Genomic DNA, 23,120 nt, shown 5'->3' with positions numbered 1-23,120 from the left:
TAAAATTTTTTTAAAAAGCGCTACTAAAAACAGAAAAGAATGTTATAAAGTAAAGTCAGTAGGAACAAATTGATGACAAAATCATGAAAAGTTGGAATAACAGAATAAAGGAGTTGTGAGAAATGACCTCCCAGTCAGTAGGATGAGGATTAGATACTGTTTCATATATATATTGTATATTGCTTTTTATATTTTTAGTTTCTGGAGACAATCCACTGAACTGCAACTGCACTCAAGAGAATTCTGGCCAACAAAGGAATACATGTGGGGGTCTCAGTTCAACGATACAGACGTGACTCATCAGTTTCCTCCATTCCTCTGTCCCGTCTCTCCAGGAGTACATGGTTTATCGTAAGCACACCTACATGCGCCTCGACGGATCCTCCAAGATTTCGGAGCGCAGAGACATGGTGGCTGACTTCCAGAGCCGGTGGGTAGAAAACGGAGATGTGATCTACGGCGCGTTGGCGACTGTGTGAATGAAACCAAACACCCACTTTTTCTTTGACCACTAACTAACTGTCAACGTGCCTTGTTGTATATTGCAACAATCAGGGGCTGGTTTAATCTTGATGTGTGTGTGTGCGTATATGGTGGAGTGAGTCCCCATGCTCTGGTTTACATTAGTGTGCAGCTTGGTGGCGCCGGTGTTACTCTAGGGGGGGAGGGGGGGGGGGGGGGTAGATTCTCTCTATAGGTGAGAGAATTTGTGGTGTGACCAGTCAACGTTATCAAGTGCATGTTTCAACTCAGTTTTGAGAATATAATCTGAATGTATATCATAACCTAATGTTGTGGCATGAAACTGCACGTGCATTTTGTAATAATATCTTTCCATTTTCTGTGTCCCCTCCTCCCATCCTCCCCGTCTGCCTCTCCAGGACGGACATCTTTGTCTTTCTGCTGAGTACGAGGGCTGGAGGGCTCGGCATCAACCTCACTGCTGCTGACACTGTGAGTCTCACACACTGAAGGAAAAACACTTGAAAATATATATATATATACTGTATATATATATATATATATATGATGATGATGATGATAATCTCCCTCCGGGTCCCTATAGCCCTTTTCAAGTGGGATTAGCTTTCATGACAATGACAAATGACTGTTAACGCGGGACATCTGTCACGTCAAAGGGGGAGTTCACTGGGGATAATGCGTCCACAGTCATTAGTGTCAGGGAGAGAAGCGGAGCGTCCGCTTGTCCGGCCTGTCGGCGCACAAATTGAGCCGTGAAATAAGCGATAACAACACGGCAAGTCAAAGGCGTTATTCTTTCCCCCCCTCCAGGTCATCTTCTACGACAGTGACTGGAACCCCACAGTGGACCAGCAGGCCATGGACCGAGCTCACAGGCTGGGTCAGACCAAGCAGGTCACCGTCTACCGCCTCATCTGTCAGGGATCCATCGAGGAGCGGATCCTGCAGCGGGCCAAGGAGAAGAGCGAGGTCTGAAACACTTTCAGTATTCAACAACTAAAAAAAAAAACCTCTATTCCAATTCATAAACTGCAAATTAATGCTCTGTTGTTCTTGTGTAATAAGATCCAAAGGGTGGTGATCTCCGGAGGCAACTTCAAACCGGACACGCTCAAACCCAAAGAGGTGGTCAGCCTGCTGTTGGACGACGACGAGCTGGAGAAGAAGCGTGAGTGTTTGATGCATCTTTGACTTTTCTTTCCACAAAATCAACAATCTAAATATATTAATATATTGTGTCTTTCCCCTGTAGTGCGTCAGCGACAGGACGAAAAGAGGCAGCTGGAGGAGTGCAGCAAGGTGAAAGAGCGCAAGAGGAAGAGGGAGAAGTACGCTGAGAAGGTACGGTCCGACATCAGCATCATCTCTGTCATTCTGGCTGTTAGATATGAGTGTTTCCTCTTTATAAGTGTTTCGTTTGTCCTCCATTAGGATTTGTTCTCTCGGGAGCACAATTATCGAGTGAATATTTCATAACCAACCCATTCGTTTGTACCTTGTTCCCTTGAAATGAGCAGCAGAGGAAGAACGAGGAGTCGGAGAACAAGAAGAAGAAGGAGGTGAACCTGGTCATCTCTCATGCGCCCTCAGCGGACAACTCCAACCTCTCTGCAGACGGAGACGACTCCTTCATCAGCGTGGAGATGGACTCGGCCATGCCCAGTCCCTTTAGTGAGGTGAGTAGTTGAATTACTTTATTAGTGAAGGAAGAGGATGGCTGACTTTATATTACGGAACAATATATATTTTTTATTCCTCTGTTTTCTTCTTTCACTCTATCCTCCTGTCACTTCGGCTTCTCCTCCTTCCTCTAACAATTCCTCCCTCTCTTCTTTTTTAACTCTCTGTATCCTATCCTCTCGCCTCCTTCGATGCTCCCTTCCGTCTCCTCGCCGTTCCTTCTGTCTTCTCTGCACCGTTCCCTCGTGCCCCGTGGTTCTGACCCCCCTAGCCTGTGTGTATGTGTGTGTGTGCTCCCGTACACGGCCAGATCTCCCTGAGCAGCGAGCTGCAGCCCGGCTCGCTACCGCCGGACGCCGACGCCGACGAGAGCAGCAGCGACATGCTGGTCATCGTGGACGACCCCGTGTCCTCGGCGCCGCAGTCCCGCGCCACCAACTCCCCCTCCTCCGTGTCGGGATCCGTCTCCGACAACATGAACGGTGAGCGACAAACGGAGGTTGTTTTTAGCCGAACTTTGACCTCGATGTGCGAGTGAGTGGGATTTCTTTATTAGGAAGACAGAACATTTTCTAGAAACAAACAAAAATTCTCATAGAGGAGCATAACAGACGATAAACGACTGTCAAAATGTTCATATTTCATCTGAGTACATGCGATCTGTCGTTCTAAAAGCTCCAATTGAGCCAAATAAAGTGTAACCTGTGTGTTATCTATCGTTAGAACGTCCTGGAAAAGCAAATCTTAAGGTTAAGGTCACTACTTCGCTATCAGGACTCGTGTTTTAATGGGCATGTGTCCACAGAGACAGAGTAGTCTCTTACCTCACATGCATTATGCAGCTGATTATATAGATTTAGGAGGGTTTTATTTTGCCTTGGCCGCAGTGTGTCGGTACGTACCGTACTTTGGGATCCAGACAGCCTATAGTTTATATTGCTTGTACAGTATATCTGTACTTTAGATGCGCTGCAATAAACTAATCCCTCCTAAATACATGCTTCGTTGTCATGCTAAGAAGCTCCAGCCAGAGAGATTTTTTATTTTTTTTATTTTCAAAGCCCAGTGGGCTGGGAGAGCGTCACATCTATGAGCTTTCATGGATGTGAATGTCATCGTAATGATAGGTTTGAAAGAGAGAGTGAAGGTTTAGAACGGGGGAGTCTTCTGGTGGACTTGGAGTGAAGAGGGAGGAAGGGGTAAGATTAAGTCCTGGAGGGGAGGGTTTTCATCTGTGCCTGGGTGTTGGTGATAGGAAAGGGCTCATCTCGCCACAGAGGAGGCTCGTTTGAATGGAGAGAAAAGGCAGACCGGTGGAGAGAGCAGGGAGTCGGGAAGAGGGGGAGAAGGCACTGGGGGGGATTAGGCATATTACCACGCTGGCTCTAAATCTGCAGACAGTATGGAAAATGAGAGCAATATTCCAGCTTTTGCTTGAGCCTGTACTTAGGTTAATGATGAGTAATGATTAATGAGCAGTGATTACTGTGTGTGTGTGTGGTTGCAGCACTAAAGTAAAACTGTCACGACGGGATGTAGTTTAATGCCGAACTTGTTTTCTGTGTCATCTGTCTGCAATAGAGAAAAAAAAAAATCTTGTTTTAACTTTTTGACTTTTCTTCCCTCTCCTCAGGTGTTTCAGCCTCAGAGACGATCAGTCCGGGCAGAGGCAGGTCCGGGCGGAGTCGGGGGCGGCCTAAAGGATCGGGAGGCGGGGGGAAGTCCGGAGGGAAAGGACGCGGGCGCAAGTCGACGGCGGGCAGCGCGGCGGCCATGGCGGGGGCGATGGCCGGCGCGGCTGCTGCCTCTGCGGCGGCTTATGCTGCTTACGGTTACAGTGTTTCTAAAGGTGAGTGAAGAGCGTATCGGTGAGGTCACACAGGCTACATATCTACCTTTTATACAATCTATGATGCACACCTGCACAGAAACAGAATGAAACCAAAACAATGTAACTATTAACTAGACAACTTCTTGCGATGGGATCACACCAGCCGCAATGCCAAATTGGACCAAGGGTTGTGATGCCGTTGCCGTGACAACAGCTGTCCCCACACACCCAGACAACCACACACACACACACACACACACACACACACACACACACACACACACTAGGGGTGAGTATTGGCAAGAACCTCACGATACGATACGTATCACGATACTTTGGTCACGATACGATACGTATCACGATACTTTGGTCACGATACTTTGGTCACGATACGATACGTATCACGATATTGCGATATAAATAAAGATGAAAACACAATTACCTGTATATGTACATCAGATGATATTGATCAGAGGACAAATTGAGTTGAAACTATTGCATTCAAAACAGCCTCTCTATTTAATTAATTCCCATGAAATTCACTGGAATAAATATTAAAAATAAAATGAAAAAGGATAAAGTACTGCATTTTTTAATTGATCTTTGGAGTTGAAAAATCAATATTGTATTGGGCGGCAAAGTATCGCGATATATTGCCGTAACAATATTTTTACCCACCCCTAACACACACACACACACACACACACACACACACACACACACACACACACACACAGAGTAACCATACTCGTGTGCGTCCCACCTTCCAGCAGGCCTCGCTGCATCCAGCCCCCTGCAGCCTTCCCTGGGCCGGTCTGGTACCAGCCCCGCCTTCAACCCCAGCAGGAGCTCCTCTCCCCAAGCCAAAGGGGGCGCCTCCACCCCGAGCCCCCACAAACAGCTGGCCCACCACCACCATCACCACCACCACAGCAGCAGCAGCAGCAGCCATGGAGCCGTCAGGAAGGGCAAGGGCCCCGGTGGTCCTGGGGCTCGGTGATGCACTCGAACACACCGTACACATGAATGTGCCCTCACACACACACACACACACACACACACACTGTCTCAGTATAGAACACACACAGATGACTGACCTACTCTCACTGTGATCCCCACAGATGCCCTACACCTAAAGTTTATATAGTAACAGAGGCTCACTGCCTGGAGGACCACGCTGTGTCTAAAATGACACACACACACACACACACACGTATGAAGGTACAGTCCCCACCAGCCTCCACGTCTCTTGGTTCAGTTTTATTTGTTATGTGTCAGTGGATGAAATCTGCCTTGAGTATTGTTGTTTGCGTTGCGACGAGAGTATTTCCAAGTGCTTTTTTTGAGAAGACGGACTGTACTTTTCTATTCATGACAGGAAACTCTTTTTTTTTTTTATTTGCTACCCAGCTGTGATGTTACAACGTAAACATGAACCAACTCATGTAGCTTCAAGGGCTTTGAAATGTTTGCCAGTTGAGGGAGGCAACGGGAGTTTCTGTCAAATGCACTGAGCCACGTCTTCCCGTTTTCTTTTCGTCGTGTTGTTGATTCTGTACACATGTACATTAGGTTATTTAATTGTTCTGATATGCTGAGAGCAAACTGGCGGATGGTTCTGCATTTCACAGAGCGGTGATCCGATTACCTTACCAACCCCACACTTTACCAAACGACATGTCGACAGCTTTTCTACTAAAGCTCCTATTTTTGTAACTAATGATGTGAGGACACACCAACGTGGCAGGTCTGAACATTTTGAAAATCTTTTGTCCATAAAATGTGTTCCCGAGAGGACGGAAATGAAAATTGATTATATATATATATACAGTATATATATATATATATATATATATATTTTTTTTTTTTGTCCAATGGGAAAATGAATGAGTCCAAAATGAGGAGTACTGGTTGATCCGGCAATGCTGCTAACAATACATTTATGAATTGACTCCGATTATTTGATTTGTCTATATTTAATTTATTTGAGTTATCTTGAAAAAAAGGAGAGAAAAAAAGGACAATTCATGATAATTGCGAATTCACCTGTGTATTCAACCGTGTAAATTGTAATGAAGCCATCTTTTTTTTTTTTTTTTTTTTTTCCAAAATTGCTTTTTTTGTGGTGAGGAGTCTGTGGTTCTCTTTGATGTCATTGATGTTTTTAGGATGAAAAAACAAAAACCCGTTTGCATCAGTGTCCTAAGTTGAGCACTACATCTGTTCTAGGTTCGTTTGTTTTGTGTTGATAGTGTGATTACAAATATGATGTTCTATATTGATGTACATAATGATGAGAGCGACATCTCCTTTGGCTTTTTCCCTCATTTGCCTGTCTATTTTTATAGGTCATGTGTACATATGAAGAAATGCATCTGCCGTTTTACTAACAGGAGGAGCCAACTGAAAAATAAAAGAGTGCTAAATCAGCATTTCGGCTCATTTTGAAGCATTTTTTTGGGGCTCATCATACTTTAATATTGAAATATCAGAATTATCAGACAATTGTTGAGCGTCTGGTTTTGTAAACCGGTCCTGGTTCTTGTTCTTGTGCTTGCAGCCCTGCTATAAATATCAACTTTATGTAGCTCAAAAAAAAAAACATGTTGAGACCATCAGATTGAATCAGTCGTGGCGTTTTTGAAACCATAATTTCGTGGTTTTTGGCACCCGATACATCTGCAATCATAGATTTTTTTTATGTCACCATGTCTGCAAACTAAAACCACATTTTTTTAAAAAGCTTTTTCACTTTACAATTAAAAATACTGCACACATTTCTCTATTGAGGCAACAGAAAAGTGTAATTAGGAAGACGCCCTCCGTGCAGCCCTTAAATGTTGTTTTTCCTCTCAGCATTCAACTATCACGTTGGTTTTTTCCAGAAACAAACTCCCTGTCATGTCTCCGGATAATCTCTAAACCTACTTTCTTCTTGAAGAAATAGTCCCTATGAAAACTGTTCACAGTAGGATGTCGCCTACTGTTAAGTCGAGCAGCACAAACCAGATTCCATTCACCTCCAGTGTCTCGGGGACGGAGGTGGAAATGTCAAAGGCAGATGTTCAAAAGCACAATGAGTTTGTGAGAAGGATGTTTGTTTTTTGTTTTTTTGTCATTTGGGTGAAGTGACCCTTTAACAAACACATGAGTAAAACATAACCGGATCACGATAATGCATTATTCTTGTTTTTTTAATCGCTGAGAAGTCAATTCTCCTAGAAGTGAATTAATGTGGGTATGATTTCCACATAGTTTGGTGAAGGGCCAGTCAGATTTGTATCTCAATGAGTGCCTCGGCAGCATGTTCTTCCTGGTGCACTCTGACATGACCAGCGAGCGGATTGTAAACACAGGACTTCCAGGTTCTGAGCTCGTTCCCGGCCAGCGGTTATATAAGCCTACGAAACTAAAAGGACTCTCCACTTGAATGGCGTCCAAGGTACAAGCTGCTCCGGCCAACGTTTGGGAGTGTCCAGTGTTTGTGTGTGTGTTTACTGTTCCAGAACGCAGGTTTACAGAGTTATCTGGATAACGCCGCTGAGAACATTCTGCCACCGAGGCAGACGTTGAACAAGGTTGTCGAGTTGACCTCCCCTCTTCTGGGAACACGCCTCGGCCTCACGTGGCTGTGAAATGTGGTAGGTATGTACATATGCTGTTGACGTATCCAGCTATGTGATATGTGCAATAATAACATCGGTATCCCAAGGTTTTTTTGTTTTTTGTGACCTCTAAAAACAAATCAATTGTCTCCGTTATCACAGGGTTATGACCTTAGTGTTCATGTGTTGTGAACAACTTCAACACGTGATTTTTCCTTCTCAGGCTGTAATTTGAAGGATCTTTAGAGGCCCCTGGAGTGATCCATGACCGTGAACCACATCTCATAGTTGATTTTTGTTTTGTATAAATATGACTGTGTTTGGCATTAAATTATTAAGCTCATGTTCTTTAGTAAAACTCATCCCAGAAGGTACAAAACAACAAAAACAAAAGTTTCTTTAACTTTTTATTGGCGATTGCAACTCGATGAAAAACTTTTCCAAAAGAAATAAATAAATTAAAAACACCACAGCAGTCATTCCATGAATTGCAAATCAGGTCCAACCACACCTTTAATGCCGTACCGTCTGTATGGATTGGACGGAATCAGAACTGTGCAAAAAAAAAATAAATAAATACTGCACAGATGTTTACAGTTTTTAAACAGATGTACAAACATGTATCAGGTGTAACATTAGTGTTAACATGAGGTCATGCGTCATAAAATACACCCAATAATCATGCTTCCCTTTTTATTATCACTTCAGTAATATTCGATGGATGGTATTGATCTGGATTTCACAACATAAACACATAGGTGGACTGGCATGACAGGTGAAAAGCCTCACTGTGTGTGTGTTAATGCATTCAACCGCTATACGAGCAGGTATAGGTAAGGGTACGAGCTACTGGGCTGCCAACAGATGGGACACCACGGTCAGCGCTGCCGCCTCGATGGCAAACAGGTGATGGTCTTCCACGTGTGGGCAGCTGCTCCTCATGAACTGCGTCAGGCGGAGCAGGTACTCCAGGTTGTGGCCCGTCTTCCCCCTGCACAGAGCGATCTGGACGCCGATCATCTCCGGGCTGGCCGGCCCCAGGTAGAGGGCGTTGTCGGTGGTGGCGATGTACAGGAGTGCCTGAACCGGAGGCCGGCTCTCCCCCTCCGGGAAGAAATCCACCATTTTGGTGACGTAGCCTCCGCAGACCGTCTCGCGCACGTTCAGGTACTTCAGGGACTCCTCGACCTGAGAGCCCGTCACCTCGAACCCCACGCCCCAAGTGCTCGCCTGTCAGAAGAAGAGAAGGAGAAACAAGTTAGTTTGATTTTCAGACTGGAAACTCCCCCGCTGCAGTTTCAACGTCATCAACAAATAGGGTGGATGGGCATTCCACTTACGTCATCGTCTTCGATCAGTGTCACCACTCTTCCGGGCTGCAGAAAGAAGAGGGAGAGAGGTGGGTCACGTCACGGCTGATGCAATCTGAGCCAAGAAGCCCCAAAAAAACAGTTCGTTGTGCCAAAGTAAGTTAAGTAATACAATAAAAAGCACATTTAAGCATCTTACCAACTTGTCGTTCCCGCGGTGGAAGTTGTCTCCGTGCCAGAAGCGTCTCTTGTAGCCCTGAATGTAGCCGACCTGGCTCCTCGTGTACTTGAAGTCGGGCTTCCACACCAGAGACCCGTACCCGAAGATCCACAAGCTGGGCTTCCCGGCGGTGATGTCTTGAGGCTTCATTTTTTTTTTTTAAATCGATAGTGTTGACGACGTTCAAATGAATCGATGGATCTTCCCCCAACTGATGGTGTTAGCTTAGGGCGACTAGCTAGCTAGCGTTAGCTTCCTCCGGTCCAGGAGCAGCGGTACCGGTTGGCTCGCAGGAATACCGCGGACGGTACTGGAGCCCAACTGCTTGGCAGTTGCGAAGGTGGAATTTCGCACTTGGTTTCGCCTTGCATGATGCATTGCCGTTGCATTAGAGCCGCATTACGCCTTAGAAATCCATGGCAGCCGTTTCGGCCTACGAAATCAATGGCGGACTATAAAAAAACCCGGGTTCGGCCAGCAGCTTCGCCGGCCGGTGACGCGAGTTGGTTTTGTTAAGATTTACGAATCTAAAGATCGAGGTTTGATTTAGTGAAGGCGGCGTTTCGACAACCTTGAAGGTGGTCTTCTCCCGGACGTCGAGCGACGGCTATTTGAACCGTTTCCCCCGATAACATGGCGCAGCGGCGCTTATGTATTTATACCGTCCAGGAGAGGCGGGGGGAGTCCGTCGGTGTCGTCAACCAATCATATTTAAGGAAAGCTGGCCCTGTCGCACATTTCATCCAATAGAACTTCGGTGCGCCGAATAAGGCGGGACTTTTAACAAAACCGCGTATGCCATTGGCTCAGATTTCACCCGAGGCGCACGGACGTCTTTCAACCTGATTGGCGGTTGAACTGTCACCCCAACCGTCGCGAGTTGTGATTGGCTGCTTGCGTTGTCATTTCCTGACTATATTTCCATAGGGTTCGGTACGATCTGGCTGATGCAACTTTCGCGCATCGTTTCAGGCCTCAGCGCCATAGCAGCAGCAACCAAGCAACATTCCAAGACATTGCATCAGGCTTGATCTAAGAGTCCTATTATAGTGTTGACGTGTTTTATTTCGCAGGATATGACAAAAATATTATAAAGGGGAAACAATATATAATTATATTTGATGTTAAACACAACGCAAATAAAATATCTGCCTAATTCTGCAAGTGGGAATAAGATTGTTTTTTTATTTTAACCTTTATTTATGCCATTATTTAACATGGCATTGACAGTACTGATGGAAATCACTCTTGACATAAGCCTCCCCAACATGGATGTTTAAATGAGCCAGTGCAATAGGCTTTAATCTAGTCCCACACAGTTCAAAGATCCAAAGGCATGACATAGGTCACCGACTGCTGAGGATCCCTCACCACCATCGCCACATTCCTCTCAGCCCCTTAAAACCAGGGAGAGAACATGTTGAAGGAAGGTGGACAGGTAGGCTACCTCACTGTTCAAATGTGATTTATTGTGTGTAATCATAGTCGCGGGGTATAGGGTCAATTTGGCAGGTCATGTGTGACATCATTGGAAATTTTACTCTTGTAGGATAAACATACATATGTCCCTTTTTTCTGCCAAACACAGACATACAGTTAACATGCATGAACAACTCATGCACACTTCAAATTAACCAACATACATCGGAATAAAGATTGCAAAAGTAAAAAAAAAAAAAAAAAGGCCAAATCACTGTTCACTGCAGAAACACCAATAGATAACGATGACCAGGGAGATGGAAGTCAAATCCCAAGCCCCCATCCCTCCTGCTGGATCTGATATACTGTAATAGCAGAGGCTCATGTGTGCTCAATAGATAGATTATCTATAAATAGCTGGCATTATCTGCCTTGATAAGAGGCCAGACAACTGTATCAGCTCTTCATAAATCTAAAGCACGGCACAATCCGGGCCTTTGAGCAACTCCGTGTCGTGCACAGGCTTCCATCCCATTATGCCGTGGCCTTTCATGTGTCCTGGAGGCACACGGAAGGCTTCACTAAGCCACACGAGCAGCACCGCCTGTAATCTAATCTAGAGCGCCGCCTCGATGTTTTGACTCGTTCCATTTATCAAACATTCACCGGCCTATTTGTCTTTGCTGTCCAACTAATGCATTTAAAGTGGATCATCGTTCGAGCCCCAAGGCTCGCTAAAGTATGAACTCATGTGGTAACATGTGGACGTTGCTCTTAGTATGTCATTCTGCCTGTTTTTCCAGATCGCAAGCCTTGAGGAATATGTCAAACATGCTACTGCTCTGGTTAAAGACCGATACTGGTATGATGTAAAGATGGCAACTAAAATCCTGCAGAATACGACTGTATACTTGCAAAAAAACACAGATTATGTGTCAAATACCCATTTGTCTTATTGATTCATGGTTGAACTCCAAGTGTTTATGTTATGCGTCGCTGTTTAATTATGTTGCGTGAAGCTGGAGAATACCTGGGGTTCTGCTTTGGCATGTACTGACCACCTGTTTCCTGTGTGTGGGTTTCTTACTGACACCTAGTGTTAATTAATGAGACGACTACAAGAGCAATGCGAGGCAAGGTCACAGAGCAGAGGTGTGACAGCATCAGTATGTGCTGCCTACACAAGCATGTGGAAACACATAGGCAGGACGCCAAATGAGGCTTTGAATGAAGTGACAAAGAGTTGCAGCAACGGAAGGAAAAAAGCCAGATCGAAGCGGTTCTGCACTCTGGATTGTGACTGAGCGTCAGAGACGGGAAGATTTGAATTTCAAATCTGCCCCCCCCCCGGTCCCTCATTCACGACATCAATGTGACAGATTCTTCCCCTTCTTCAGAATAAATAGTTGCTGATTAGCCGCGTTGGTTTCCTCGCTTGTTTTGAGGCAGTTTCTTGAAATGTGCAGACTGAAAGAAAGAAAAAAAAAAAAAAAAAGCGATGCGTGAGAAAAGCAGTTGGCCCTCGCCGGCATGTTCTGCATTTTTTTAATCAGGGAGGAAACAGGAACTGATGTCACCAGGTCACAAACAGGATGCTGTGATTATAACACAATGAAAATGCCTGGCCATGGCTGCGGAGACCCAGGGGCCAAAGAGCAAAGCTCTAGCATGTTTGCCACCGTGATCAAGTGTGAAAGAGGGCGTGTGTCTGTTTATAGGTGTGTTGATGGCGGGGGGTGCAGGTAATGGACTCAACCAAGTGGGGCTTTAACTGGGGTGATGTGTGTTTTTCTTGAGCCCGACCGGAAGCACCCTTTTTTTAACATTTAAAAAAAAAAATGTATACGCACACACACGCCGTTAGATGAGGATGCCTAGGTCAACAGGCTAACAGGATGTGTGTGTGAGGGAGAAGCCCTCCAGATTCTCCGCCGAGTGTTGATTGCCGATGATTGCGGTGGCGAGGGGGGTGTTGACAGTCGCAGGATTTCTGTTAATTGGAGGCAGGAGGTTTGCTGTGTGATAATGCGAAGATGACACATTTCCTAAAAATGGATTTTTCAGACCCACCGGAACAATGTGTGATCTCGATCCAAGTGTACATCAAAGAGATGGTTTATGTGTGGAACAACCTGCCGAGGAGAGCCAAGGGGGCGATAAGACGGAGCAGATGGCTGATAAGTCAAGTTTTCTATTAAAAATATTGTATTTATGAGGATTCAGAGCAGATCCCCCCCCCTCCCTCCCCTCTGCTGCCATGCCCTCGTCCCCAGCTTTGTTTGCAGGAGTGGGTGGTACAGAACCCGGGCATTGAAATATTGCTTTTAACCCTGAAGGGGAGGCCGGCAGTTGGGGGAGCCTGTAAGTACTCGAGAGTGTGTGTGTGTGTGTTTTTTTTTTATGGGAGGAGGTCTGTGCACTGTGTCATGCACACGGGGCGAGAGGCCTGGCATATGCTGCTGTTTTTATGGCACTACAGACTCACTCCCGCTCCCCCACGGCATCTGTTTGGTTGGCTGTGTGTGTGTGTCTGTGTGTGTGTGTGTGTGTGTGGACGCGTGTGTGTGTGAGCATTATGAGGGGGGTGGGGGGGTTTGGAGGGGGGGCGTTCCCCTTTGCCCTGCGCCTGGCTTTGTTTCGCCATTTCCAGCTTGAGGGGGTGGTATCCGTGGAAACGGATTTGAATTTCAAGCCAATTTAGGGCCAGAGAGAGAGAGAGAGAGAGAGAGGGTGAGTCGGGTGGGCCCCCCGGAATTACTTGAAGTACTGTAGTGATGATACAGTCGGGGGAGGGGGGGGGATTCATGTTTCCACCTACTGTCCAAAACATTAAATATGATGTGTGAATGCAGGAGAGCAGCTGGATTTAATATGTTTGAAAAAACCTGCTCACGATTTAGGAGGGCTGGTTGAGCAACATGGGTATGACCTGAGAGTGGGATGAGTACAGGATGCCCCCCCCCCCCCCCATAATAAAATAAATACAAGACACATTTCATCATTTGTACTCAATTTTCATTATTTAAAAACACCTCAAAAATAATTTTCCTTTTTTCCATTTACTGACATCAAATTAAAAACAGTTTTCAAGGAAGTTTTATTCTTCAGAAGTTTGGTCCTTATAAATATGCATTATATACAAAATAATATTATAAAACATATAAAGAGCAGTGTGTCATATTTAAATTAAACTCTGGAAATAATCATTTAAAAAAAAAATTACATTATTGGTTCTGTATTTTTGAAATTTATTATAGGCAGGCAGTGGTGTGACAGTCTTTTCTCCATGCTATGAGTCTCTTTGTTTTTCTCCGTTTTGTTGCATAAAAAAAACAACAAAATGCAAACGTTTCCTTTCTCTTGGATCTTGCTGGCACAGCACTGACTTATTCGCTCCTGTGGTTTTTCTCTTCAAATCCCTGTTGATTAAAAAGTGTTTTCCCCCAACTTTTTTTTTTTTTTTTGTAGTGCAAAAGATCCAAGGATAGACAAGGGCACACATTCCGCATCAAACCCCCCTCTTTTTAAGGCTTCTAGTGAATTTTGGACTGCATACAATCTTCACCGTTGCATGGGAAAAGTTCCAACCTGTCATTTTCACGTGATTGACAGTTGAAGATTATTTTCAGACATTCATAACTCTCAGTGTTTGTGAGGTTGGATTGTGACAGTGGGTCTCGACCCTGAGTCTTTGCATAGCAGGCGAAGCTGGCAGGAGTGGGCGTTGGGGGAGGGGGGATCAAATCGTAGGCACCTTTTTTTTTTGTGTTACTGATTGGTTGGCTGTCACAGTCATCATGATTATCACACAAGGCCGGGGGTTCAGATACGAGGGGGCGATGATCCACCGTTCTCCTCCTTCCTCTGTCCAAGATGGCGGGGATTATAAATTAACGATGCTCCTCTGTCAGTCTTTACGTCCCCTTCAACCACCACTGAGGTCCTTCACTGTACATTTTTGCATACAAACACTCGGTCAACATAAAGTTTCTCAGTTCTGTTTTTTTTTTTTTTTTTTTTCCCTTTTTTTGCAGAGCAGAGTTTTCTTATTCTGCCCTCTCCAGTTCTCAAGTGTTCCAGAGCAGCAGTGGACATCTAAAACAATCTCCAGTCTCTTCTCGGCATTTGTAAACAATCCAGAATCTTCGATTCTGCCTCGATTGTGTCTTTTTTTGTTGTTGTTGTCCTCGTTCCCTTCGCCTTCGAGCCCCTCACAGTTTATACCTGCAGAGGGAAAGGAGTAGAAAAAACAATATAATAACCGTACATGTCAAAACACTCTCTGAACCTTTATTGGTTATGTGCTTCAGTATCACCATCATATTTTCCTTGGAAATGAAAATTCCACAAAAAGTGCCACAGCAGTAAAACATAGCACCTCTGAGACCGAGCGGAGCCAAACATGTGTGAGGAATCAGTATAAGTTCCGACTTAAAGTCAACACATGGTCAAGATAAAGAATGGCCGGAATAATTCACACAAACCAATAATGCACATCGGATATTCCCCAAACTTCCGCTCCAGATAAGACTCTTTCTCCAGTAAATGATGGTGCATTCGATGCATTTTTGGAGCGTATAGGATTTACAGAAACGGCCGATGAAGATGTAATTTATTTAGTTGTCGGCTTACCTCAGTAGCTATGACGCACTCCCTCCTCTCCTCCGCTATAACAAATACCGACTGGTACATGGAGTCTCTTGAAGAACATATCGTTGATATCCTACACTCTGGCTTTTCACTGCAAAGACACAAATCACACTTTGTGTTCACACAAACTCGAAGCACATGGCTGGAGCTATGCACGTATACAGCGAGGCATTTGTCAAATATGTGTAAACTGTGTGTAAAGGAAGAAGAATGTGTTTGAAAATAACAACTGGAGCCCATTGTTGGGTCCAAAGAAGGGGATGGAGCCAGTGTGTGAAACATTTCCACACATTGTTACAAGCAGTGTGATTGTGGTTCTTCTTACCTGTACATTCTACTCAACGGCATCTTGTCTTCTAAACATTTGTCATAAATTAGACTTTTATCCTCGTGTGACTTTTCATCCTTGAACTCCTTCGGTTTCGAGTTGTAAGGGTCCAAGTGATAGTTTTTATGGATAAAGTTTGATTTCTCCGTATCGCAGTCCACCTCCATGCTCATTTTCTGGTTGGTGTTTTTCAACTGGGCCTCCGGGATCAGGTTGTCCTTCTGAACGTTGGACAGGTTGTTCATGGTCTCCGTGTCGCCCCGGTCCCGTTGGGCCTGCCTGTGGATGTGCCTCAGGGCCAGGCCCACCATGCACAGCAGCACCAGCAGCGCCACCAGCCCCACGGCCAGAGACACCGCCGCCCACTGGAAGCCGTCCTGGATCTCCCCGTGGGTCACGGGGGAGGTCACCGAGGCGAAGAACTCGCAGCGCGGCCCGGTGAAGCCCGACTGGCAGGTGCAGGTCGCCGGGGGCTTCCCCGACCCGCCGCCGGTGCAGACGCCCCCGTTGAGGCAGGGCCGAAGGGAGCACTCGTCCAGGACTCGGTCGCAGTTGCGTCCCCCGTAGCCCGCGGGACAGGCGCAGGTGTAGTCGTTGATCCGGTCTAGGCAGGTGCCGCCGTTGAGGCAGGGGTTACCGGCACACTCGTTGATGTTGATCTCGCAGCGCTGGCCGATGAATCCCGCCCGGCAGCTACACACACGCATGCCGCCGTGGATCAGACAAAGCCCGCCTGCAGGAGGGGAGAAGAGGTCATCACAACGTTACAACACGATCTCCATCGTCAGTTCACTCCACCAAACCCCATGCTTTGTTCCTCCCACACACACAGACCCAATCCCACAGCCCTCCATGTTTACAAGGAGGCAGAAATGGAGCTGCCGCTGGATATTTGTCCCCTTTCATCAACAACAACCACAGCGAGACATTTACAAGCTGCTGCTCCGAGCTGCCGAGTGTTTACACGGAGGACAATAGACACCAAGTTCCCACCAATTCCTGTTGTTCCACACTGCTTCCAGTTGCAGGAGGGGGGAGGGGGGGGGGAGTTCATAAAGGGGAGGAAGACCGTACCATTAGCGCAGGGAAGCGACGTGCACTTGTCCACTCTCTTCTCGCAGTTGAGTCCCGTGTAGCCGCGGGGACACTCGCACATGTAGCTGCGGCCCTCGTCCTTCTCCCAGCATTTGCCACTGTGGAAACACGGCGAGTCGGCGCACGTCAGCAGGCTGTGTTCGCAGTGGGAGCCCTCGAAGCCTTGGGGACACGTGCACATGTAGCCGCTCTCCAAATTCTGGATTGAAAATGAAAGGAAAAGTTAAAGACTGGAGAGTAGGGGTGGGTAAAAATATCAATACGGCAATATATCGCGATACTTTGCCGCCCAATACAATATCGATTTTTCAACTTTCAATGCAGTACTTTATCCTTTTTTATTTTATTTTCAATATTTATTCCAGCGAGTTTCACGGGAATTAATAAAATGGAACAGGTACAGGTGTTTCCATCTTTATTTATATCGCAATATCGTGATATCGTGATACGTATCGTATCGTGAGGTTCTTGCCAATACTCACCCCAACTAGAGAAAGAAAAGAAAATAGGTGAGAATATTAGAATAAAATGCATTTGAACTTACTGTGCACATCCCTCCGTTCCTGCAGGGGTTGCTGTCACACTGCTGCATCTCCAGCTCACAGTTGACCCCCGTGAAACCTGGCAGGCAAGTGCACGTGTAGCTGCCCTGCCCCGTGTTCATGCAGGTGGCGCCATTCACACAGGGATGGTGATGGGTGCAGAAGTTCAGGTCTAGAGGGGGGGGGGAGGAGGGGGGGAGTGTTTGTTTACTTGTACTCCGGATGTGAACAAAGCAAAAGGCACACTTCAGAGGAAATCTAATTTACTAATGCTTTGGAGTTAATTCAAGTGAAAACGAGTAATATGAGAAGATCTTTTTTTTTTCTTGTCTGGTGTACCTTGGTCACATAATAGGCCTCCCCAGCCCTCCTGACAGTTACACTGCCACGGCAGCTGGCAGGTGCCGTGCTTGCAGGCCGGGTACTTCTTACACTCGTCGCAGAACGTGCCCTGCCAGCCGTCTCGGCATCTGCAAGAGGAAAGGCAACGAGTTCTCCGATTAATCACCTTTTCCTCACATCGTAGAATGTATTATATGCATTATAGCCCCGTCACGGATCAGCCTAAATCACTCATCCATCATGCAACCAGACGTTACGATTGGACACAGTTATTAAATCCTCATATAAATCAATCACAAAAAGAAGGAAAAATGTAACGTTTTCCCCTCTTTGCTAAAATCCATATTATGAGTACTGGTAATTATGTTTTCCCACCTTTATTACATCATAACACATCCGTTATTGCATGTAAGCTACTTTTTTGTTGTTGTATAACTGCAGTGAATAATGACATAAGCAGTTTCTACATCACAAACAATGTGAATGCAGTAACTCCAGGGCATAAAATCCTTTATCGAGGATAAATCACGATAACATAATAGCATAAAGGTGAAATATTGCTCTCAGGATTTTCTGGCAGCGAGCCAACAGCCAGAGCAGTTTAGTTTTTTTCTCGTTTCCCATGAATCCGTTTTCCCAGCAACCTTGTCAAACCATGAGATCGAGGGTCTTAAGATGTACTTTTAAGGTTTCAACCTTTTTTTTTTTTTTTTTTTTGCTGAGTGAGCAGCTTTACGGTGTTGGGCATCTGAAGGATTTAGTCCAAATTTGGGTCAGTTTTTAGCGATGGGAATGATGGATTTGTCTCTTAAAAAAGAGGGCAAAATAGGATTCAGGGGGGAATTTCTCACAGGGAGTGGGAGAGTGTGTGTGTGTGTGTGTGTGTGTGTGTGTGTGTGTGTGTGTGTGTGTGTGTGTGTGTGTGTGTGTGTGTGTGTGTGTGTGTGTGTGTGTGTGTGTGTGTGTGTCTGTGTGTGTGTGAGTGAGAGTGAGTGAGTGAGTGATACAAGGTGGTGAAAGGAAAGGAACATGGGAAGCAGAGGACTGAGCCAGAAAGCCCATGTGAACCTTCAAAGAACGCCCTGATTAGCCGGACACAAACATGACCTATAGGTTCATATGAATGAACTTGAATATGAAAAGCTCTCAACCTGGATGCAACGAGCAATGTTGCCCAAATGTTGCACCTCTTTCAACACGTCACAATTACTAATACTTACACACACTCGCCGGGTTTGGAGCAGTTTCCGTTTCTCTCGCTGCAGCCCTCCAGACAGATCGCTAAAACACACAAAAACATGCTGCTCAATAGGTTTTATAGAAATATATGTATCAAATATTAAAAGGCAGGGTAGGTGATTCGGAAAAACCACAGAAGGTTTGACTTTGAATGCATCGCCGAACCAAAAAAGTCCCGCCCCCTTCGTTCAAATATCTGTGCTCAAGATTGACAGAGTTCGCAGTGACATCATTATCCCCAACCCGACTTTTTTGATTGGATGGGGTTTTTCGAGTCCTGCCACGGCCACAGATGACATTTTTTAAATGGATTTTGATGTCGGAGCATTTAAATTAATCATTGCTATTGGTACGTTACGATGATTTCAAGTAATACAACAGAAAACTGTATCTGGATAGAATCACCTACTCAACCTTTAAGTTTCATAACTTTCAAAAAGAAACAACAAACGCCTCACACTGGTAGGAAAATCTGCTTAAATTAAATCTATAGGTGCTAAAAGTGAACACACTCCCCACTGCACTCCCTCATCCTCTGGAAATAGCCAACAGGGGAGCTTATATGTTGAAGTGCGTCCCCTCAGAAGCCTTCATGTGATCTAAACCTGGACCAGGACCCTGACTGCCACCGTTTTTTTTTTGTTTGTCCTGTTTTAAGTGTACCGGTCTTGCATGACACTGATTCGCGGGGCGACATATCAGGCGGCTGACGGTAAGCGGCCGGTTTAGTCCCGAACAGATGCTCGCTCTCAATAGCAGACAGCTGTCACTATTGTTGTTTGTGGTCCGCCACAACCATATTTGCAGCTGCTACTAGCGCGCGCCCAACAATGGAAGGGGACTAAACATCGATGGCGCGTGGCGGATAATAATGCCGCGATTAACCTTGGCGCGTGCAGTCGCCCGAGCTCCTCCTATCAAGGCACGCTCTTCTCCCCCCCCCCCCCCCCCTCCCTCCGAGGATTATGTTACCGGGCACGCGCGGCGGTACAGTGTGAAGAAGGTGCGTCAAATATATTACTTTAAAAAAAAAAACGGACTTCCTGGTTTGTAACGAAACGTCACACCTGTGTTTACTCATAAAGGAAGTGATTCTTTAGTGGCTTTAATTAGCATGTTTACTTTCCTGTGGTTATCAGTTACAATGTGTGCTTTAAAATAAGTGCTGTATGTGTGTGTGTGTGAGAATTCAAGTGTCTGAAAGATGCCTCATCTGTCTTTCTGGTGTATATTTGCTGAAGTCACCGGACGATGGATGTTCCCCCACAATGCAACACGTGAGCCCATCTGGTTAGAATTTGGGCGCCGCAGTCAAAATAGCACATGCCAATTTCTCTTTCGCCACCGAGTGACACGGATGACAGATCCGCGCCGTCACGTACTCCAGCACATGGTAGCCATTACTCCCACGGTGCCTCCCTCCAATCTACTATTTGATTCATTCGTTGTTTTTAGGGGGCTTTTCTTTAGAGCCGTCCAAAACACGGGGATACGATTTGACAACCAATGACACGTCAGAATGATCGTCTATGAGGGATGAATCAGCAGATCTCCCTGGATGTCATTACGTCATGTGGCCTTAATGATGATGACCTTTGGGTTATCACTGATATATAACTTCTGCACGTTCACCAATCTCTCTCTCCAGGAGTCGTGACAATGAAGGGGCAAAGGTCATCCACCAACGAAATACCAACTCTTTTAAGGTAAGCTTCTACACACGATAGGCCGATTGCATCTACACATCGCAAAACATCTGGGTGACCCTCTCGCGTTCTACAGAAGACTCCCAACAGGTGAATCGACCTGATAGATAGTTTGCTTACGTTCTTCGCAGTATTTGCCCTTCCAGCCGGGCAGACAGGACAGCTGACCGTCGCGGTTGCAGGTGTAGTGGCCGAATCGGTCGTCCCTGGGCGCACACTTTTTGGAGCAGCTTTCTCCGTAGTAGCTTTCGTTGCAGATGAACCGGTAAGCGTATCTCAGCTCTGTCTGCTTTCCAGTCTGCGTGTCCTGAGACCAATCCGTGCCTACGCCCATCTGCCTCTGGATGGCCATAAAGCTAATCATAAAGTCTGCATTGTTGGTATCTGAAAGAAGAAAAGAGGAGGAAGTCAGAATGGATGTAGGATATCTATACAACCCTGTTTTTTTATGTCCTGGGATGATTTGTGGTCGTGTGTCATGAGCTGCATCATTAATCGCTGGTGGGTTCAAAAGTCGTCCACTTTCGCTTTAATAATCTGCCCGGTGCCAAGCTGCATCCCTTATCAAATCCCATACAGCTTAGATGAAAGATAAACTCAGGTTGAAATTTCCTCTTTCTTTTCCGTCAGCAAAAACATTCCCAGGCCCAGTCCCCTCTTCCAAAGGGCGGAACAGAGTAAGGTGTAAAATACAGGAAGATGTAGTCAGGGGTTTTTGGCAGGCGCTGTGTATTCTCACCAAAGCCCACGGCTCTTTCCCACGACCAAAATAAACCAGAGGAAGTTCAATTGTATTGGGTATAAGAATGAAAAAGGTGTTCTGAAGTTCATAACAAAGGAGCCAACAGGCGTGAAAACGTGTGAAATTGTGGACAGTTAACGGGGAGATGATGAGCCAACGAGCTGTTTATTTAATAACCTATATTTTGCTTTTTTTTGTGTGCAAAAAAAAAAAAAACTATATGTGGAGAGCCTCCTGTGTGAAATGTACTGACAGAGCTCCCTCCTGTGGTTAAAAAAACGCTGCACTTACCTACAGGTAGATTTCCATAAGGTGAATGCCAGGCTTCTATTATTAATGAAAACGACCCCTAAGGACAAAAACACATGCAGTTAATTAATATTCATTGTTATTGTTATATTATGTTTTTACATAACTCATGATTTACACATTTTCTCCACTGCTTATGAGTTACAATGATGGCCTTTTTGAAACGAGTGACGTTGTCCAATCAGTTATCAGAGTATTACCTAATGATATGGATTACATGAGCTGACCAATAACCGGTGCGCTCCCCCCCCCCAAAAAATGAAAAATGCAGTTCACTTTAAAACACCAGCATGCTCCCCTGCTCTTACCGGCCATCCGAAGGTGAACGGTATCTGGATCGGTCTCGGTAAAGTGCCCGTGTCCTTGGCGCTGAAAGAGTTCGTCCCCAGCACCGCTGTCATTGTACTCCCAAAGATGCAGTCACCTGGCGAGACCACAGCCTGATAGTTCTTCAAGCAAATTCGGAAATAAGTCCTGCAGTTGGGTTTGCACGCGTTCCCGTTTGCCAGCAAACCTTTGTGATTTTTAAATTCGTGCAGATCGAGCTCAAAAACACCGGATCCGAATACCTAAAGAAGAAAATGAGATGTAATTCAGGGGGAAATAGCGCATATGGCGTTTTTTCAAAAGGGATAAAATATGAAATAAGTGGCTCTCCGTGTGTCAGGAGCACCGGGGGGGAGATGCGGTGTCCTCCTTCATACCTGTGATATCAACGTGGTGCTGAACGCGATGGTAAAGGTGAACCAGGCTGCCATCCTTCTCGCTTCTCCAGGGCAGCCGCGTCACCAGCCAATAAAGCAGCAGCAGCAGCAGCAGCAACAAAAACACCTTCCTTACTCCAAAGTATTTACACCGAGGTAAACAAATGGAAGAAAGACAAATAATAATAATCTAAAAAAAAAACAAAATGATATAAATCCTTCTTCACTCTCAGGGGGAGTTTCTCCCGTAGCTCCTTTTCGTCGGCGTGCGTCAAAACGCGTTTTTCCAAAAAAAAAAACAAACCAAAAAAAAAAAGTTATCCAAAAGGTGAGGGAAGACTGATATCCTGGTGTAGCCGCGCTACTTTTCTGTCAGCAGCAGGCGTCCCCTCCTTGCATGGTGCTGCTGTACTCCACAATGGTCACTCCGCGGTGCGTGCGCGGTCTCGGAGCTTGTTTTGGTGCTGCGACTCGGTGCGTCAGTGCGCCACGGACGTTCATCACCCGTCTTATTACTCGTGAATGAACCGCGGTGCGTCTCCTCCCCTACATATATAGACTCTCGCTGCGCCCGCTCATTACATAAACTGTCAGTCACTCCGCGCGACACCGCCCACTCCACACATTCAACCCCCTTCCCCTTCCCGAACCCAACAACAATTATCCAGATTGTAATACCCACACTGGCACTGTGTGTGCTCGCTGACTGACCACCATGGATACCGGGGCGATTATTATTAACAAGCCTTAACATCTGTTGACTTATTTTTAGCGCGCAATGCGCACCGCGGACGCACGTTTACGCACAGTGAGTGAGTGAGTGAGGGACAATGAAGGAGAAACTTCCAGAATAGAAAAGAAGGGAATTCAATTTACGGCCCCACTCCCTCGCAACCTTTTTGCCCCTTGGTTCCA

General features: G+C 45.8%; 4 protein-coding genes across 5 annotated transcripts in view; 1 reads left to right on the top strand and 3 right to left on the bottom strand.

Annotated features, from left to right (window-relative positions):
- ino80 (INO80 complex ATPase subunit) overlaps positions 1–6,426 on the top strand; it is a 32,344-nt gene extending 25,918 nt beyond the window's left edge. The window contains exons 29-37 of one of the 2 annotated variants that reach the window (XM_084031175.1): positions 336–430; positions 882–954; positions 1,294–1,452; positions 1,549–1,651; positions 1,736–1,824; positions 2,001–2,159; positions 2,474–2,645; positions 3,797–4,012; positions 4,768–6,426. In XM_084031175.1, coding sequence (XP_083887301.1) covers positions 336–430; positions 882–954; positions 1,294–1,452; positions 1,549–1,651; positions 1,736–1,824; positions 2,001–2,159; positions 2,474–2,645; positions 3,797–4,012; positions 4,768–4,994 — 1,293 coding nt within the window. In that variant the 3' untranslated portion in view covers positions 4,995–6,426. Of the gene's footprint in view, positions 1–335; positions 431–881; positions 955–1,293; positions 1,453–1,548; positions 1,652–1,735; positions 1,825–2,000; positions 2,160–2,473; positions 2,646–3,796; positions 4,013–4,764 lie in introns of both variants that reach the window. The other variant, XM_084031174.1, reaches the window with a different exon arrangement.
- The window catches only part of rhov (ras homolog family member V), a 142,498-nt gene that overhangs the window by 36,216 nt on the left and 83,162 nt on the right, over positions 1–23,120 (bottom strand). The window lies entirely within an intron of this gene.
- Positions 7,994–9,769, bottom strand: chac1 (ChaC, cation transport regulator homolog 1 (E. coli)). Its single transcript, XM_084030422.1, has 3 exons — positions 9,109–9,769; positions 8,940–8,975; positions 7,994–8,829 (listed from the first exon to the last, which is right to left on the bottom strand). Exons 1-3 carry the CDS (start codon positions 9,277–9,279, stop codon positions 8,446–8,448), a joined length of 591 nt encoding a protein of 196 aa, XP_083886548.1. The 5' UTR covers positions 9,280–9,769; the 3' UTR covers positions 7,994–8,445.
- dll4 (delta-like 4) lies at positions 13,627–22,796 on the bottom strand. Its single transcript, XM_084030770.1, has 11 exons — positions 22,206–22,796; positions 21,810–22,070; positions 21,484–21,541; positions 20,571–20,834; positions 18,726–18,786; positions 17,503–17,633; positions 17,166–17,335; positions 16,601–16,820; positions 15,524–16,259; positions 15,181–15,289; positions 13,627–14,772 (listed from the first exon to the last, which is right to left on the bottom strand). Exons 1-11 carry the CDS (start codon positions 22,257–22,259, stop codon positions 14,767–14,769), a joined length of 2,070 nt encoding a protein of 689 aa, XP_083886896.1. The 5' UTR covers positions 22,260–22,796; the 3' UTR covers positions 13,627–14,766.

The sequence above is a fragment of the Eutrigla gurnardus genome (genome assembly GCF_963514095.1).
Source record: "Eutrigla gurnardus genome assembly, chromosome: 16".
NCBI classification, from domain to species: Eukaryota; Metazoa; Chordata; class Actinopteri; order Perciformes; family Triglidae; genus Eutrigla; species Eutrigla gurnardus.
This window is presented reverse-complemented; position numbering and strand designations above follow the sequence as displayed.

Coding starts and splice junctions, on each gene's coding strand:
- chac1 (XM_084030422.1), bottom strand. CDS start 9,279: ATGAAGCCTCAAGACATCACCGCCGGGAAGCCCAGCTTGTGGATCTTC. Junction 8,976..9,108: donor ACCGCGGGAACGACAAGTTG/GTAAGATGCTTA, acceptor TTCTTTCTGCAG/CCCGGAAGAGTGGTGACACT. Junction 8,830..8,939: donor CACTGATCGAAGACGATGAC/GTAAGTGGAATG, acceptor TTCTTCTGACAG/GCGAGCACTTGGGGCGTGGG.
- dll4 (XM_084030770.1), bottom strand. CDS start 22,259: ATGGCAGCCTGGTTCACCTTTACCATCGCGTTCAGCACCACGTTGATA. Junction 21,542..21,809: donor CGTTCACCTTCGGATGGCCG/GTAAGAGCAGGG, acceptor TTTTGTCCTTAG/GGGTCGTTTTCATTAATAAT. Junction 16,821..17,165: donor GGAACGGAGGGATGTGCACA/GTAAGTTCAAAT, acceptor TTTTCAATCCAG/AATTTGGAGAGCGGCTACAT.